This window comes from Urocampus carinirostris, chromosome 5 (assembly GCF_059441175.1).
Source record: "Urocampus carinirostris isolate Australia breed hairy pipefish chromosome 5, RoL_Ucar_1.0, whole genome shotgun sequence".
In the NCBI taxonomy this organism is placed as follows: Eukaryota; Metazoa; Chordata; class Actinopteri; order Syngnathiformes; family Syngnathidae; genus Urocampus; species Urocampus carinirostris.
The window spans coordinates 3,456,969-3,475,348 of NC_142353.1; the positions used below are offsets into that span (position 1 = coordinate 3,456,969).

The 18,380-nt window shown below is 37.2% G+C and overlaps 3 protein-coding genes and 1 long non-coding RNA gene across 13 annotated transcripts in view; 3 read left to right on the forward strand and 1 right to left on the reverse strand.

Annotated features, from left to right (window-relative positions):
- Positions 1-3,956, forward strand: part of grk5l (G protein-coupled receptor kinase 5 like) — a 67,172-nt gene extending 63,216 nt beyond the window's left edge. For 2 of the 6 annotated variants that reach the window (XR_015850454.1, XM_088335353.1), the window contains exons 16-17: positions 15-135; positions 1,853-3,956. Coding sequence is in view for 4 of the 6 variants with exons in the window: in XM_088335353.1 (XP_088191479.1) it covers positions 15-104 (90 nt within the window). In the remaining 2 variants the exon portion in view is untranslated. Of the gene's footprint in view, positions 1-14 lie in introns of all 6 variants that reach the window. The other 4 variants (XR_015850455.1, XM_088335354.1, XM_088335352.1 and 1 more) reach the window with 2 other exon arrangements.
- Positions 3,957-9,137: 5,181 nt separating this feature from the next.
- star (steroidogenic acute regulatory protein) lies at positions 9,138-15,202 on the forward strand. Its single transcript, XM_088335360.1, has 7 exons — positions 9,138-9,765; positions 9,849-9,956; positions 10,042-10,172; positions 11,537-11,695; positions 11,767-11,951; positions 12,032-12,125; positions 14,426-15,202. The coding sequence occupies exons 1-7, from the start codon at positions 9,702-9,704 to the stop codon at positions 14,543-14,545; spliced, it is 861 nt and encodes a 286-aa protein (XP_088191486.1). The 5' UTR covers positions 9,138-9,701; the 3' UTR covers positions 14,546-15,202.
- Positions 11,430-16,648, reverse strand: LOC148364994 (uncharacterized). Its single transcript, XR_015850459.1, has 3 exons — positions 16,402-16,648; positions 14,387-14,519; positions 11,430-11,964 (listed from the first exon to the last, which is right to left on the reverse strand). It is a non-coding gene; the product is annotated as an uncharacterized LOC148364994 (long non-coding RNA).
- Positions 16,237-18,380, forward strand: part of elmod3 (ELMO/CED-12 domain containing 3) — a 32,507-nt gene continuing 30,363 nt past the window's right edge. For 4 of the 5 annotated variants that reach the window (XR_015850458.1, XR_015850457.1, XR_015850456.1 and 1 more), the window contains exon 1: positions 16,237-16,392. The gene's annotated coding sequence lies outside the window, so the exon portion shown is untranslated. Of the gene's footprint in view, positions 18,118-18,380 lie in introns of all 5 variants that reach the window. The other variant, XM_088335359.1, reaches the window with a different exon arrangement.

Sequence of the window (18,380 nt, forward strand, 5' to 3'; positions counted from 1 at the left end):
TCTTTTCTCGGCAGCTTCAGCACCCGGAGGTATCTATTTCCCACAGCCGTGTGCAGTCTTCCAGCGTAAACTCTGTGGACTCCATGTCTAACTCTGCCCCCTAGTGGAGCAGATGCAGAATGGGAGCCATAAACTGTAAGCGAAGAAGCTCTGGAGGGTTTCACCTGATGCTAAATAGTTCAGTAGGGTCCTGTGAGTGACTGAACTCTCACAGGGGTAGGGGTTGGAGGTTTTGAGGGCATGTAGAGGCATCGACCAAGCATGGGTAAAAAAAATTGTTAGAATGGTCAGAGTCTTTTAAAAATCTTTGGCAAAACCCACTCGCCCTCAGGATTGTTGGACAACAGAAAATAGCCTCTTGTGTTGATGAGAGTTAGAAGAGTAGAAATTAAGCTAATATCTTTTAGTGGGTTCTATTATATTATAAAGACCCATGACATGGAAATTGAAAAGTGGGTCCCGGTAATGTTTCGTTTTCAAAAATATCATCTTTTACTACCTGGCTTGTACCTGATAGCTATTTAACTATCCGTAGTGTCACAATCTGTACACCGCTGATACTGTATTTCCCACCTGTCTTACCTCACATCGCTCCTAAACATTCAGAAGTGACCGCTTCTTCCAAAACTGCGGTTCTTAATACGCATCGCCTCATGTAATGCTCAGGCCAAAGATTACCAATCAGTTGTGTGAATTTAATTTAGTGATCTCAAGACGTCATTTTAGAATCATGTGAGATCAAATATGGGCTGTTTAATACTATAGTATATTGTCAGATATCGAAAACAATGGCTTAAAGGGACAATGCGTATTATTAAGTGCCTCCTAGTGTTGAAAAAAAAAACACCTAAATTAATTTAAAAAACAGTATTGATTTGAATGAGTAACGACACATGAACTATCATATAAATGTTTTTTAAAATACTCTTAGTTCGATAAATGACATTTTGCTGCTAAGAGTACCTCAAAAAACAAATCCTTGTGAAAGGCAAGGCAAAAAAAATCCAAAGAAAAGTTGTGTGGTTCAGTCACTTTTAGTCTCCATAGTTTGTACTCTTCCTTGTGCTTTGTAGCACTTCTTTATCAGTTGCACTCTATAATACAGCGACATCTAGTGATCAAATATTATACAGTGTCCCTTTAAGAAGTTTTTCCGAATGTACAAACAATTTAACCAAATACTGAATAGAATATACAGTAATCCCTTGCTCTATCGCAGTTTACTTTTCAAAGTTTACTACTTGGCGGAATTTCATTGAGCATTGTGTTGTGCATTCCGATTGGCTAAAAAGTTGCACCGCCCTTTTTCTGCCTGTGTCTGCATGTGAGTCAATGGCGTTGCAGTCTGACTTGTACACGTATGTACAGTAATACAACTGAATGGACCTACATTTTTTATTTGCAAATCTTTTTCAATTTCAAGTTTCTCTAAAAGAAATTGTGTCAACAAAACACTCTGGACCAGGAGAAGCACCAAAAGTCCGAGGAAGATGCTTTCTATCGCCAACAAAGTTGCACTTATTGACCCATTAAACCTGCTCTGGAGCCACATACGGCTTTTAATTTCTACAGTTCCAGACATGTTTTTTATCTTATATGGCTCTTAACATTCTGGGTTGCCGACACATGCTTTACTAACGTTTTCCATAATGTCCACATCAAGGCGACAAAGTACCATGTAAAGTAATATTAGTGTCCTGAAATTAGAGAAAAGATTGGGCCTGAAATATCCAACCCAACCCGACACGGGCTCACAGATATTACAGCCCGACCGAGCCTGAGCCCGACCAATTGACTTGATTTGAAGGGCCTAGCCTGAAGCAAACCTGAATTTTCATATTTTATTCGTCAGGACTCAGGAGGAAGAGAAGCGCGCCGATGAGGGCGAGCGCGCCGATGAGGGCGAGCGCGCCGATGAGGGCGAGCAGGCGAAGAAATCCATTGTGTCGATTCACAAAGAAAAAGAAATGGAGATCAATGAATGAATTACAAAATAAAAAATCAGCAAGAGAGAAGCCCGGCCCAAACCCGAATGTAATGAGCAAAAATTAAATGAGACCTCGAGCTTAGATATTACATCTACATCTACTTAAAATCAATTACGCCCCTATAAGCAAACGACTCTTCCTTGAAATTATAATTTGACAGTACAGATGTTATTTGTAAAATATATATATATATATATATATATATATATAAAATTAAAAGGGTTATAAAGTACAGTACTTTTGTTTGTTTAATAAATGCTTGAAGCTGCCAATTGGGTTTTTATTTTGGTTTTAATAAACAGTATAATAGAGCATTTAAACATGGGGTGCATAGTTTCTTTAAAGGTAGAAAGACAAATATCTTCTATTAAGTATGTGTTAAGACAACCTCAGTTCAAAGAGCCCTTGGGCTTTATTTTCCATTACACCCATCTGCTTTTATCGTACTTTTATCAGGCCTCCTCAAAAGTTGAAAAGATAAGAGTTTATTTGAGATTGTTTAAGAAATGTGCACAGATGTATAACTCTGCTGCCATCTCTTGGCTTAAAGTCATGATTGCAACCCTATGTTTTAAAATGCCACACCTTTAATAAATAAATGAAGGGTTCTACTTGGCGGGTTTTGACTGTCGCGGAACGTTTTTGGAACATACCCCCGCGAAAAATGAGGGATTACTGAATTGAAATAATTTTGCATTATTTTCGTTTTACTTCTAGCAGAGGTGGCAAGCTTCTAAGGAGACAATTGAAGCCTTAAAACAACCTAGTTTTAAAAGTCAGTCTTTTATCAAGGTAGCGATATTTGAGCCTACAGCTTCCGTAGTCAGAACAATACACACAAACTGCTTTGTGAGAATCGTGACGTGCTGTCATTGGACAAGAATACATGCAGAAAGCTGTATGCACCCCTTTTACTTCCGCTTACCTCATTCCACTGATATTATTGCAGATATATACAGTACAGGCCTCTCCCTCCGTTTACAGCGTCACTTTATCGTTGCCATCATTTGACAGTTTGGAAAAATTAATATGCTGTACAGGATCAGAGTAGTTTTTGTTTGTTGATGATTTTTTTTATTATTATTTTTTTTTGCACAGTCAATGTGAAGTGGAAAGGAACACATGCACTTAGCCTGACTTAAATGTTGCACAATTTAACATAAAGACATGTCATGATCTCTTTATTTTTTATCACCAAAATTAAAATGTTTTACCCCTTAAGGCACATCATTGCATTGGTAATTCCTTGTGATGCGTCTTTTTGAAAGTTTAGTTCTAGCCTCTGAAATTTGAAGTGTTCTTGCTCCCTTATGCTCCCTTAATGCCTTTTACATTTCAATAATATTGCTGCCTCATTTTTACATGGATTTATTTTTTGTATTGTACTCCTTCACAGGTTTAAAATGCCTCTTTCTAAATACGCTTTGTTTTTTTTCTTTGCGGCTGATTCAGGACATTAACAATAATTGGTTGCTTTTGATGTGTTTGGCCCACTTCATTCATGTCCAAAAGAGAAATATGCTGAGATAAACTGAACTACAACACAAAGATAAGGTGGCCTTTCTGCAGCAGCACAGCCAGTTCGAAAGGATGAGCATCACCTCGTCCCCCTGTTTTTAGGACTCTCTTATCCAGGTTTTATTTTATTATTGTTTTTCAAGAGATTCTTTTAAACAATTTAATTCACATTCTAGTCCCCAACTCCCTCTCTCTGTGTATTTGTAAGAGTAAAAATCAGACTCAAGTGCCTCCTTGTATGCATGATCTTCCAGACGACGCCCGCGCCAACATACACATTTGTGTGTTTTTCGAATGTTTGTTACGTTCATTTTTGTGTCACTGGGAACAAACTCAATACAAATTGACGCAAATTGAAGAAGTGGCTGTGGGAGGTGTGCTGGATGCATGTGCGAACTAAACCCACTGTGTCTTTCCAATCCCAATAAACTTTGTGCTTTAGTTTGACTACTTTGCAGCTTGCTGGTCTCCTCTTTCATTGCTCTGTCTCTGGCTGCATTTATTTATAAGATGATTTCATATGTCGTCTGAAACCATCCACCCATCCATTATCTGCACCGCTTATCCACAGTAGGGTCGCAGGGGTGCTGGAGCCCATCCCATCTATCTTCGGGCAGTGGGCAGGGGACACCCTGAACTGGTTGCCAACCAGTAGCAGGGCACACAGGGACAGACAATTTGCTCGCTCATTCACACCTAGGGACAATTTGGACCGGCCAATAAACCTGAAATGAATGTTTTGAAACAAGTGTGGTAAATTTCTCACTTGTTATGTTTCGAATGGTCCTGGGGTATAAAAGCAATTGTTATCCTCGGATGAAGGGTGTGTAAAAAGTATCAAAGCTGACCTGTGAACATTGATGCAAGGGAGCTAATTTAAAAAAAAAAAAGAATTAACTCAGGATGTCTTTACCCTAGATCAGTGTTTTTCAACCAGTGTCCCAGGATACGCTAGTGTGTCGTCAGACATAGTCCAGTGTGCCGCTGATAAAGAAATGAAATGAAATGATCTGCATTAATATAGCGCTTTTCAAGTCAAGACTTCCCAAAGCTCTTTACAGTGTGCTTCATAATTGCATTATTGTTTTGTTGTTGTTGTTTTTTTTTTAATGTGCTATTTCTTTTCTTCCAGTGATCAGCCAAGTAATTGTAACATTCATCAATATCAATAGGTGGCAGAACATTATTTCAATTATTTGTTTACTAATGACCTGCTCATAAGGTAATTCAGGGACTTGTATTTAATAACTTGTTGGATGAAGCTGTTTAAGTTTGCCCAGAAAAAAATGGAATCAAGTAAAAATCTTACAAATAGTTTTATTTGTTATTTTCTTATTTTATTTTTTAAAAAGTTAAATTTCAATGGATTATATTTTTTGGTAATTTGTAGTTGTATTTTTGTTATTTTTCCAGAAAAGTGAGATACAAAATATCGTAAAACTTGAAAAACAAGTTAAATATATTGTAAAAATCCCAAATTACTGCAAAGTTATTACCAAATATAACAACTTGTGTTATCTCTTGCGACGTAACCACAAATGTTTTAGACGGTCTAACTGGTGCTGGCAGTTAATTAAAAAAAAAAAAATGAAGTCCAGTATTCCCGCTGTTATAATGCAAAAAAAAATGAAAAACAACACCCTACCAGCAGCTTAAGCGGCTCCCTGGCGCTTTTTCAAAAATGTTTGATGATGGGAATTATATGGTTTCTGTAGAAGGCAACAATCTAAACAAAACTTCTTAACATTTTCTAATCAATATAGCTATCTAAAGTATGTGTTGCCTTCCTTTTAAGGCTCATATAGACCTTTTCATTTTTTGTGGCTCCAAACATGTGTTGTTGTTTATTTGGGGTGTCCAATATGGCTCTTTAAACATTTTGGGTTACCAGCCCCTGCCCTGGACAAATGTGTAGCTTGTTTTTTTTACCCAAGCTTTCTTAAATGTGTTATACAACAAGAATAATTTAGTGTTGAAATCAACGTTCATTTTCCGATCCGGTTATCCTCAGATTGCAGGGTTGAAGGATTCATTTCTTTTAGAAAAAAATGCTAGATTAGATTATTTGTCACAACAACATACAAGGCTCTAATAACATTGGTCTGATAATCTCAGACCACTTTGTAATTTGACATCATTTGGGTGACGATAATTTGCAACTGGAAACGGGAAATTTACAATGAATTACACCAAATCTAAGCATCCCTTGTGCAAGGGAGAGATTGATTGGAAAGCTAGATAACTGACACAATTTAAAGATTTAAGAAAAAAATACCTTTCACTGCTGGGAGAGTTTTCTCACTTTAGTATTATTTATATATATACTTTTGCTTTTTGTAAATACTTTTTAATTCTTAAGTGGATATTTTTCCAGCGTGGATTTGCAAACATTGTGTAAAAAGTATAGTATAGAAAAATCCAAAATATTTTTCAAAAGACCAACAGCATCCATTATCTGGACAGTTTATCCTCAGTAGGGTTGCGGGGCAAATGAAAACATTTTCCACTCAAATGAGTGTTTCATACATACATTCATAAAGCCTGTTCTAAATGAATTAAAATGAACTATTTGACATGATATTGTATTTCTTTACAATTAACTGATCCTGTTTCATCCAACTATGTTTTTCTCACTCATCACTTTTTCCAAGGTTCTAAATGTAGACATACCATATGAATGATTCCCACTGATTACTCTAAAGTAAAAACAAATATACTATACTTTTGGCATATTATTTTGGTTTTTAAGGTGGCCATGGAAATTAACTGCTGTATGGTAGCTGTTATTTTTGAGTAGGTCATGGGGTCTTCGTTCAATAACCCTTAATCTTGTAAACATCTGTTGTCTGTTTAAAAATCAGCCCATATTTTTGAGTGTACTTGGTAAAATACAGTTAAAAAATAAAGGTGGTTCTTGCATCCTAAAACCTTTCTGGCTCCCCAAAAAAAGGTTGGGACTCCCGTGCCATAGATGGTGCTTACATTGCATCATAAATTTGAGTATTCTGACTGACTCTTGGTCTTGGTATCAAGTTAGACTTTTTTTAAACTCTCAATGCTGAAGGCCACAGAGACTCATGGGTAATCCCTACAATCCAGTTGGAGGGCCGCCAAGTTAAAGGTCACAGGGATTCTAGTATTTCTACTGGATTTAGCAGTAGATTCCTGTTTTATTACGCACGTCCCGGTACACTAATCGGATGCCTGGACTTTTGACAGCTTTCCAGGCAATGTTGACACTGAGCGTTAGCTTGACGAGCAAGCCGTTGAGGCAATATTTCTCTTAGATAGTTTTGCTTTTGCTTGCAGCGCTGAACAAGGTTGTCAAAACATGTGAGATGCTTGACAAAACACAGAGTGCCTTTGGACAAATCTTTTTTTTCCGACCCAGAATGTGATTCAGCTTCAGTCATGTGTGGGCCAACGCAAAAATCAGGAAGATGAGGTTGGTAACATGAAGTGACAAGACGGAACAATATCTTGAAGATGGCCTGCTTATGTGATTTTCATGCTAGGTTACTGCAGAATTAATTTTGATTCCACCTTCACAAAAAAGGACTTGAGGACGTTGGATAAGAATTCCAGGCAACAATCAGATGTCCACCATTTTCCAGAAACACTTACCCTCACTAGGATGGTGGGGTTACTGAAGCGCATCAGAGCTGACACCCTGGATTGATTGCAAGACAATCACAGGGCACATATAGACATACAACCGTTCTTACACCCATCCATACCTAGAGACAATTTGGAAACGTCAATCAACCTGTCAGGCATGTTTTGGAAATGTAGGGGGCCCAGAAAAAAAACATGCAAACATGGGGAGAACATGCAAACTCCACACAGCGATACCAACAGCTGGAATTGAACCAAGGACCTAGATCAAACTTTTGATACATGCTAACCAGCCATCCACTTGCCACCCTAAATCCGATGTCATTGCTGCTAATTCTTTTTTAATCTCTATTTCTATTGTGTAATTTTGGGAATTTTTGCCCTTTCTTTGTAAACAGTCCAATAAATGGACACCGGGAAAAAAAAAAAAACATCCAATGAAGAATCATTTGGCTCATTTTACGACTCTTTTTTTCTATTTTATTAGAAAAATTAGTTTAAAAATTTAGTCAAAAAACATTTAAAATGAAAAAAAAAACGTTAAAAAACTTGTTGAAATAAATAATTCATAAAAAAATAGCACCCACTTCTGTATGCTGAGCAATATCAAAGGGACAGTGTGTATTATTTGAACTCTATGAGAAGTAGAATTGTGTAGTGCAACCGAAACAGTGCTAAAAAGTATACTTACTACAGAAAGTCGAAATGACCAAACTGCAACGTTTTTCCTTCTTATTTTTGCCCAGCCTTTCACAAGTATTTGGTTTTGCGAGGGTATCCATCGCAGCAAGATATCAGACAATGATGTCAGCTCCCTCTAGTTAAGGCTCATATTATGTAAAATAAAGAAAAGTTTCTCGACCTACGAGTATTTAAAGAAATGCACATTTGCACAATATTTTATGTATTGTTGCTCATTTTTAAAATCAATATTGTTGTTTTAATGTGTACCAAATAATACACACTATACCTTTGACGCAAAAATACATTATGCGCCCCTGTGAATAGAGTCTCGTACTTAATCATTATTTTGTCTCTGTGTGATTTTTTTTCTTTCCTATATATTTTTTCCTATTCTGTTGTAATTTTGTGTTTAATCTTTACCCTGTCACACTGCTGTTATCACGTAAGAAATTTCTTATGTCAAGTTCCAATAAGATGAAAAAAAAATTGAGTAAATTATAAATATGGTGAGAAAGGGATGCAATAACCAAGGTCAATTTGGGTGGCTGTTAGCTGATTATACACATACACACACTGGGATGCTTTTCATATTGTATTTTTGAATACTTTTCGAACTTTTGATTACTTTTCATACTTTTCAAGTTTTATCCATGAATAAAGTTTTTTTTACCGCTAAGATGTGCTTAATAAGGCATGTCAAACCTACAGCATGCGGGCCATATCTGGCCCATTGGATAATTTAATCCATCCGGCCGTAAATGAGTACGTAAAATAAAGTTAGTTTCTCGCTCATTTTTACCAAAAGTAATGATTTATTTTTAATATATACAAATAAACTCCTCCTTCCTGCTGCTAGGGGAGAGTAAAGGTGTAAAAGAGCTGATGTCTAATGGCTTCATGTTAAAGACAATATAGTGCAATATTTTCTCACCTTCAATGGGCCCAACCTAGTACTTTGATTTTATGTTATTGCCCGTTCACTGCTATAACTTTTATTTTGTTTTTATTTCAAAGCAGTATGATAATTGAGGCAACAATATATTCATTGATTGCTCCATCATAAGTTTGTTTGTTTGTGGTGAGTTGGTTCAGATGTAAAGCTGTTAAAATAACCAAATTGTTAACACATTCAATGCCAAACATGAAAATCATGTTTTCCAATGTTTGTGAATTAATGTGTTGTTCTTAGAAAGATTCCTTATCATCCGTGATTAGCAGTGAGATAAGTCTTTATAGAATAGCAGCCACAATATATAAAAAAGCAGGCCGCAATTTAGACTTTTTAGCTTGTTGACTCCTTTAATTTAAAGTGTAGCAAAGCTTCTGTCAATTCAGTCTTTCAAGGTAATCAAGTGTTAGATAACGCAGAGCCAGCAGACCACCCAAACAGAACACCAGGGTTAATGCCCACCATCAATTACAAATGTCATGCGCGTGAAGCCCATGGCAAGGAATCAGTTTTAATGAAGGTTAACCTGAAAGAAGCCAAACTAAGCAGGGACTTTTTTTTTTACCCCCAAAATGTCAGAACTGTTTCAAACCATCAAAAGATATGTGATTCCAGTCACTCACATTTCTACCTCTCGGAGAAATGCCATGGGCACTGCATATGAACTGACAATATGTGAAAATCGGAGAAATGTTCATCTTGTCCACTAAGGAACCTTGGCGACATGGACCCAGGAAGAGGGAGGTGATGTGTATGCGTGTGTGTGTGTGTGTGGCTATGTGATTATCTACATGGAGATAGCAGCGTGGCCTTGCGGGCATATCGTATAAATACTCTGGTTCGCTCAGACATCTGCAGTCTGAATTCGAAATCATTGCGACAGAGCTGAGCTCCAAAATAATAAAATTTTTGTTCTCCTGAAGCATCGCATTTTTTTAAAAAGCAAAATGTTGCCTGCAACTTTTAAACTTTGTGCTGGCATCTCCTATCGACACATGAGGAACATGAGAGGTGAGAATGAAACACTTTTAAGTTTTCTGAGTATGCTTTATCTCATTGTTGCCCATGTTGTCTATTTTTTCTCCTTTTCCAAGGTTTGAGAAAAAATGCAATCGTGGCCATACACCATGAGCTGGACCGACTCTCAGGTCCAGGCAACATTAACTGGATCAGCCAAGTCCGGAGAAGAAGTTCCTTACTCAGTGAGTTTTTAAATGTTTCCATTCTGACGTAAAATAGTACACTTCAATTTGGGCTTTGAATGACTTCTCATCTGTTTTTTGGAAGGTTCTCCCATCAAGGAGGAAAGCGGGTATGGCGAGGAGGAAATGGCTTATGTGAAACAAGGTGAAGATGCGCTGCAGAAAGCTATTGGCATCCTCAGTGAGCAGGAAGGCTGGAATGTTGAAACTGTTGCTGTGAGTATCAAGACAGGAACTGCTGCAGAGCTGAAAAATAATGATTCTGTGAAGTGTGATATGACAGCTGGTTTGAATCAAACAGCTAGATTTTTTAGGGACTTCTTATCAGTTTTTCCCCACACCAAGTGTACTTCTTTACAGCAAGGGTAGGAAACGCTGTTCCCGAGAGCCGTATTTTGCCTGTTATGTTTTCCTGTTCCAGCACAGCTAACTTAATGAATAGGATCGTTATCAGAATTCTAAAGAGCTTGGAGATGAGCTTCAGCTGTGATGGAGGAGGTGGACATTGAAAACAGGCAGCACTATGACTATTGTGAAGTACTGTGTCCCCTCTGTTTTTAAGCAAGGTTGGTTGGTTGGTTGGTTGGTTGGATCCCTTAACCACTAGTGTCGAAAGGACAACATTTTCTGTGGTGTGTCTTGGCCTGGTGGTGGCAATGCCTCTCCAGGCCAACATGATTCGACCCGGTTTCGAACCAAGCACCTTTTGTATGTTGGGCGAATGTGCTAACTACTGCCCTACGGTCAAAATATTAAATCATCACAATGTTGGGTATCAAAACCAAGCGTTGGAATGGATCTGATTCAAATTATCAGTCAGTACCCACAACAGTGGCCGCATATGTTATAGCCAGTAAGATAATTTTGATTAATTTAATGCGAATGTACAGTATTTACTTTTTACAAAGAAAAATAATACATACAAATGTAACAGAATTATGACGTATTTGCTTATTTTTCTAATTCCAAGTATTTTATTTTCATAGAAAAACAGATTCACAATATTGTAAAGTTTACAAAACCAAGCTTCTTTTTTCTTTTTTTTTGCAGCGTAATTATGTCAGTCAATGTTTTGGGAGGATAATGGTATGTTTCAAAAAGATCTAGAGCGTGGTATTGGCGTCAAGAAAGATACTGGGCTTATTCTGATGTATCAGTTGATACTTTTTTTCTTTCTTTTTTTATGCAATTTTAAAGAAAGAAAGAAACGTATATCTTTCTACCAGTCAGTGTTTATGTGTCAAGTGGACTGGTGGTATTAGTACTTGGCATTAGTATCAGTAAGTGCTTTGTTTTAAAGACTGCATAATTATATTAAACTGTAAAAAATGTTGAAGAGTGAGAATAGCCAATACACTTGTGGTTGTTCTATTAGCGACAAGAGACATAAGTGTGTGTCTGGCGATAAACATTTCATAAGATGAATAAAGAACACAAATTGTTTTTTTACAAACAAATGGGGGCAAAATAATACCAATAATTCCATCACATAATTTTATAAAATGTGCTTTATTTGAATATAGTTTGTTTTCATTAAAAAATGTTATGTACCAAAATTGCTACTGCCACTTGTTTCTCAGGCAAATGGAGACAAGGTCTTGAGTAAAGTGTTGCCCGGCATCGGAAAAGTGTTCAGGCTGGAGGTTCTGTTGGACCAACATCCCGACAGCCTTTATGGAGAACTGGTGGGTAACATGGAGCAGATGGGTGATTGGAACCCAAACGTTAAGAAGGTCAAGGTAAAGTATCATTATGTGCACAGTTTTAAAAATCATCAACCAGCACAAAACAAGCTTTTCACATCCTGTAGATTCTTCAAAGGATCGGCAAGGACACAATGGTGACCCACGAGGTGTCAGGAGACACGCCTGGCAATGTTGTTGGACCTCGGGACTTTGTCAGCGTTCGCTGTGCCAAGCGTCGAGGCTCCACTTGCTTCCTAGCCGGAACCTCCACTCAGCATCCAAAGATGCCAGAGCAAAGGGGTGTGGTCCGGTGAGCGAGGACTCTGAATAATAAACAAGCCCGTTGTACGACTTCAAAATGTTAAAAGTATTTTTTTTTTTCGTTATCAGAGCAGAGAATGGGCCCACGTGTATTGTTCTGAAGCCCAGCAGTGAAGACCCAAATAAGACCAAGTTCACCTGGTTGCTAAACATAGATTTAAAGGTAATCCCAAATTCTTAAAAATGCAAAATGTGAGGAACTAGTACATGTTTTTTGCATAAAATGATATACTTATTTGACATTTTTTTTACTCCAATTATGTTCTGAGATAATGCATTTTGAATACACCCTGTTTTGTCTTTGACATCCCTAGCTCTAACATCATTTGAGTAACACTAGCAAAGTTGCAGATCACCGGCAACATGTTTCACTGCAAATATACATCAAATTTGAATAGATATATTGTTTATATCCTGCTGAACCATTCGCATTCAGTGCTTGTCTGTTTCCTATCCAGACTGACACAGGATATCAAAATAAAATCAAATGGAAACTCGACACCTGCACAATGACTGAAAAACAAGTCATGCTGAAATGAATTGCAAATACACTAAAAGAATATAATTCAATAGGGAAAAAAACAATCCATCTCAACAACGTTAATGTGCTATTTTCAGTGCAAGATCTATATTTTACAACAGTATATAAATTCACTCCGACGGTCTTTTATACAGCCTTTTCCCAAATGGTGTGATCCCGACTGATAAGCGAACTGCACTTTATAAAGGAAAATGAAAAAGGGACAGAAACCGGTAAATAGATTAAGCACTTTTTCAAAAGAAATGTCTTAAACATAGCCTACCTATCTGTGTTCAGGAAACGATCAATCTTTACGAATGTCAAGTTCGTCCTCGTTACTCGCCTCAGCCACTGGTTCAATTTGATAAGGCTATCTAATTCTCTGGTACTATAACTGTTTTTTTTTTTCTTGACCTATGTTTCAGGGACATTCTTTTGTCATAATGGGCCATAAAATTGGGGCTTGAGAAACGTTGTCCAATACAAACGCTCTCTGTCTCGGAGTTGTGTTAATAGGATTTGCCATTTTGAAAGTGTTGTGTGCTTGCAATTACGTCATAGCACTATAACAAATAAGCCAGATGGCAGTGTCTGAAACAAAGCCACGCTCTTTTACGTCGGGCGTACAACTTACACAACGTCTCTGCCCGGGTGGCCGACAACTTTTTTAAGATTTTTTTTTTTTTTTTTTCAAATCAAACTGATTTATTCCGATTTTTAAATCGTTTGGTTTGGAAATTTCGGAATTTCGGTTCATTAGGCAATTTGCATACTCGGCAGCCAATCAGAAGCCTGCATCAAATAACTTCATACTTCCGGACTTTCCCGAGCGTTATAAGCAGGGTTGGGTAGGGTTACTTTAACTGGATTACTTTCAATTACTGTTGGATTACTCCAATACCAAATATGCTAATAAAAGACAAAAGAAACTAAATATGAATACAATTATGACTCACAACACGTGGTAAGCTTTCTCTCCTGGCTTTGATCTCTTTGATCTTTGGCAAAACTAACATCAAATGCGACAGAAACAAAATTAAAATAAATCCAAACAGCTTGCCAACATCTTTTTTGCCGTTCCACATATTCCGTTACTCCCCTAGCCTGCACAAAATTTAGTAATTTTATTCATATTTAGTTTGTTTTGTCTTTTATTAGCATATTTGGTATTGGAGTAATCCAAAAGTTATTGAAAGTAATCAAGTTAAAGTAACCCTACCCAACCCTGGTTATAAGGTCGCGCATTTGCATATCATTTTCCAAAGTAGATGCACAGAGAACACAAGAAAAATGGATAAGTGGTTAGGAATCAAGCCAAAACCTCAGCCCCAGAAGAAAAATTCGAAAGAAGCTAACACAATTTATGACGCTACAAAACGTACATTAAAAGCATCGTGGAAAGAGGAGTTCACGTGGCTTGTAGCAGATGATGCAACTCAAACATTGCATGAAGGAAGATGAGTAAATACAGGTACATACTGATGGCAAATGGAAAACAGCGATATCATATACATGCAATAAATATTTTAAGTAGATTCAAAATAAACTTAAATTGAAAGTGTTGTTCTGTTATTATCAATCCTTAATACTTTGTAACAACGGGGGGTTTTGCGATTAGTCGTCTTATTGCATTTCAAGTTGTGAAAAATGGGGCAGGAAACTTTATGGCTGAGCAGGCAACTTCTCAGAGTTGTCTGCCATGGTGTCCGGTAACTTTTTGTCATGAGTTTCAGACACTGCAGATGGGTTAACTTTTTCTTTTCCCCCGGCGCAGGGAATATTTTGCGACATATTTGTATAATTGTGGGGTGGACCTTACACGTTCTGTGCCTAATTGAAAAAAAAAAAGTTCTGTTTACTAATACCTTCAAAGGTAAACAATACCCTTCCCTGCCATTCCTTACCGATGTATCCTCAGACAAATCATCTCTCGTTGTTTGCAGGGCTGGATCCCGAAAACCATCATCAACAAAGTGCTGTCCCAGACACAGGTGGACTTTGCAAACCACCTCAGGCAAAGGATGGCAAGTCAGGTTTCTGTGGAGATGGCACACACATGCTGACATGGCATCTCATCATTAGCTTTGACATTGTGCCATCAATGGAGGAGTGACTAAGGCGCCACTGACACAAACAAACAACAATCTGCAAGGAAATTACGATCATAGAAATAATAGATGATCATTGCCTGATGTAGCATGACAAAACTTTTTTTTTTTCATTTCATAATGGGCAATCTTTGACAATGACACAAAATAATAATACTGCTACTTAACATGTTTTTTCACATTGAAACAGCCCACCTTGAGCCTGTCTGCGCTGCAAAAGACCCAACAAAATGCTCATCATTTCACCTTAGCTCTAATATTGCGCATTTTATTACAGTGCTTTATTTATTGATTTGCAGATATGTAAATAAATGCTATTGATATTTATAAATATTTCCAAAGAGGACCCCATTTATTTTCCTAATGTAGTAGAACCGGGGTAAATGCAACATTAACAGTTTAGTTTTGTCATGCATTCTGGACTGAGGGTTGATGTCAAATTTTCAGCTACTGCTTTCATGTGTATGCTCACCCATTGCGAGCATAAGCAGTCCTTTGGCTTTACCTTTAGTCTACAATATTTGTATTTGTGCATACGGACGTGTATTTGAAGATTTTTTTCATTATTAGCCCACTCACTTTATTGCCACAATAAAATAATTTTCAACTTTGCTAAGAGTGTGCTTTTGTCTTTTATTCTGATACCGTGGTCTGATTTTTAGTTCTTTCTTATTGTTACTTCATTATAAATAACTAATTCATTGATGTAAATTATAATACAGTTTATAAATCTTGTATAGAAAAACAACATATATAACAACATATATATATATATATATATATATATATATATATATATATATATATATATATATATATATATATAATTATTCATTCATCTATTTAACATTAAATTTTGCAGCTAAAATTTGTCAGAAGTGTTCACACATTTTTACTGATTTTTGAAACAATAAATGTTTGTTGTCAAACAGAAACCTAAATAAGATTGTTAGGTTAGTTTAAAGTTTTTAAAAACCCAAAATCCGATATGTTAGTTTCAAAGCTGGACATTTCCGTTTTAGGATACTTAAAAAAAGCTGTACAGTGTACAAAACATGGCTTTAGGAGCAAGTTATCATTTTCAATATGCAGGACTGTGCCAGAAAATTTGAATACTGTGATAAAGATCTTTATTTTCTGTAATGTAATTACATTATAGATTTACATATCAACTGAAATATTGGAAACATTTTATTACGTTAGTAAACTTTATCATTGTGTCCTAGTATTTTGAGATGGAATGTTTAAATTTTTGCCGTAATCATCAATATTAAATCAATAAAAGACTTGCAATATTTCAGTTGATTTTTAAGGAATCGAGAATTCCATTAAAATAATTTCATTTTCTGAGATAGTCTTGTAAGCTGGCACTAACTGAAAAAAGGTTAACAGGTTTCAAATGTCTTTGGGCTGTAATTTCAACATCCCAGGTCAATGTGTATTTGAGATTCTTAGTAAAAATATTAATGCATTGTGAATTTGTTAAACAATAGGTCAGTTGGCAGGACAAATGTGCAGGTACAATTTGCATCATTTTACATGTCAAAATAATGCTGTAATATGTGTAAAAAGAATAGTGTCTCATCCATATTGAGTTGTTTCTGGGAAAGGAGAAAGTAGTCGAACAATGGGGTGTGTGCTTAGATTTTCACGCCATCTGTCCCTGAAAGCTAGCGAACAATGACGTAATGAATCCAGATAGCGGCAGGAAACGACAATTCCCATGATGCATTTGCACTACAGTGGCCGCTGGACGGGGGAAGGGAAACTGAGATTGGAGGGAGAAACAATCAGAAACTGAGGTACCGTACTTTTAAATTCTTCATATTTCACGATGGCTTTGGGCCGTAGAGCTTTTTTGTTCAATTTAGTTTGTATAGTGGTGAAATGAATCTTGGGCAAAATACGTTTTACTTTCATTGTTTTTTTTTGTTTCGGACTTCATCTGTGTACAGTTTGACAGAGCTCCAGTTAGCCCGTTAGTTAGCTGTGACAGGCAGCTGGCTTTTCTTTGGAGAACGAGCCCCTTTCGGCCATTAAAGCATACGCTTTTCGTGTCACGTTTAATATCGCCAGTGCGCGGTGATGACAGAGTGACCCTCCCCAGCTTTTTTGCAACATTACGATTATTGCATCAGTCATTTGAGATGAAGACGTACCTGCGTCTTTGTGCCTGCGGGGTTGCTAGCTGACGTATTGCTAGCATTCGTGGTTGCTAGCTAGCTGACAGCTCCTTGTACTGTGTGTAGAATTAGCATTTTCTTTCCCATGCAGTCTACTTTTTCTTTATTTTATTATTTTTTTAGCAGTTCCAAATTAATGTTTACTTTACCATTTCATTTTTCAGCATTTTCATTTATAACTTTTCATTTGTAGTTATGTTATATTGCAGACAATTAATGACATTGTAATATTAGTACTTAAGTAATGTACGATTGTTAGAAATGTATATCAAAGACCAGGGTTCCAGTTCGCCTTATTACATCATTTTATGTGGCTCATGAGAGGAGATAATGTAAATGGACTGCATTTATTTAGTGCTTTTCAAGTCACTGAAGATCTCCCAAAGTTCAAACCAAAAAAAAAGCGCTTTACAATGTGCCTTTCACCTACCTATTCACACAAACACACCAATGGCTGGAGGCAGCCAGCACAGGGCCTACTTGCCTATCGCTGGCATTAGAGGTTCTGTGTCTTGACTCAAGAACACTTCAACATTTACAGGGATCAGAATTTTCCGCGGATTTCCGCTGTTTTTGAACCCCAAAGGTCATTCCCGTAAATCGTCTAAATTCGATGAGAAAATATTTTGGGGGGGTGAGGTATGATACGTGACTGTTTCATCACCCCAAGTTAGCAGTTAGAGATCGCGAGAAAAATCGGCAAAAAGAAGCGCAGCGCATTAGATCTATAACACACAACGTGGTTTAGCTAACAAATAGATCGACTCCTACCATTGGTCGATAGGTTCGCTGATAACCAATCAGCGGAGCTTTTGTTCAGAGCATTGGCTTTCTCAAACATGGCGCTCCTTCCGGTCTTTTCAAACGGTGAAATGAGTGTTTGAAAAAGTAAATATGAAAATACTAAGAAAAGAAGACGAGGCTTTTGTCTCCGAGATTGATAAAGGAATCAAGAATAAATTTAAGTGGTCATGGCTGGAGAAGACTGTCACAGTAAACGTTAAAATCGGCGCAAAGATCGAGGAAGTTACAGAAACTTTGAGCCAGTTCATCGCAAAGTGTGATGTTCCAGGGAAAGCAAAGTGTCTATACTGTGTCGATCTGATCAATTATGGTACGCGAGGTTGTGTGGCACTGATCGATCATGCTAAAATGAACAAGCACAAAGCAAAAATAGCTTGCCGGCGATCAAATTATGCACTCGGATCCGCATTTAAAATCGGCAGTGAAACTAACAGTAACACCACCGGTTCAACATTATTGGCCGTTCCAAATCCTTCCACTTCAAATACTAGCAGCAGTCAACCACTGGTTCCCCTGTGTGACAGAAAATCCCAATCTGAGGTATTTATAAATCTATTTATTTATGAAATGATTTTATCTTTTGTGTTTATACAATATTTAGAACAGGATAAACAAAATTAAAAATTTGTTATAAACATGATTAAAATAAGGGGCAGCACGGCGGCGCAGTGGTTAGCGCTTGTGCGGCACAGTTCATGTCATGGGAACCTGTCGTGGGTTCAAATCCAGCTCCAGACTTCCTGTGCGGAGTTTGTATGTTCTCCCCGTGCTTGCGTGGGTTTCCTCCGGGCACTCCGGTTTCC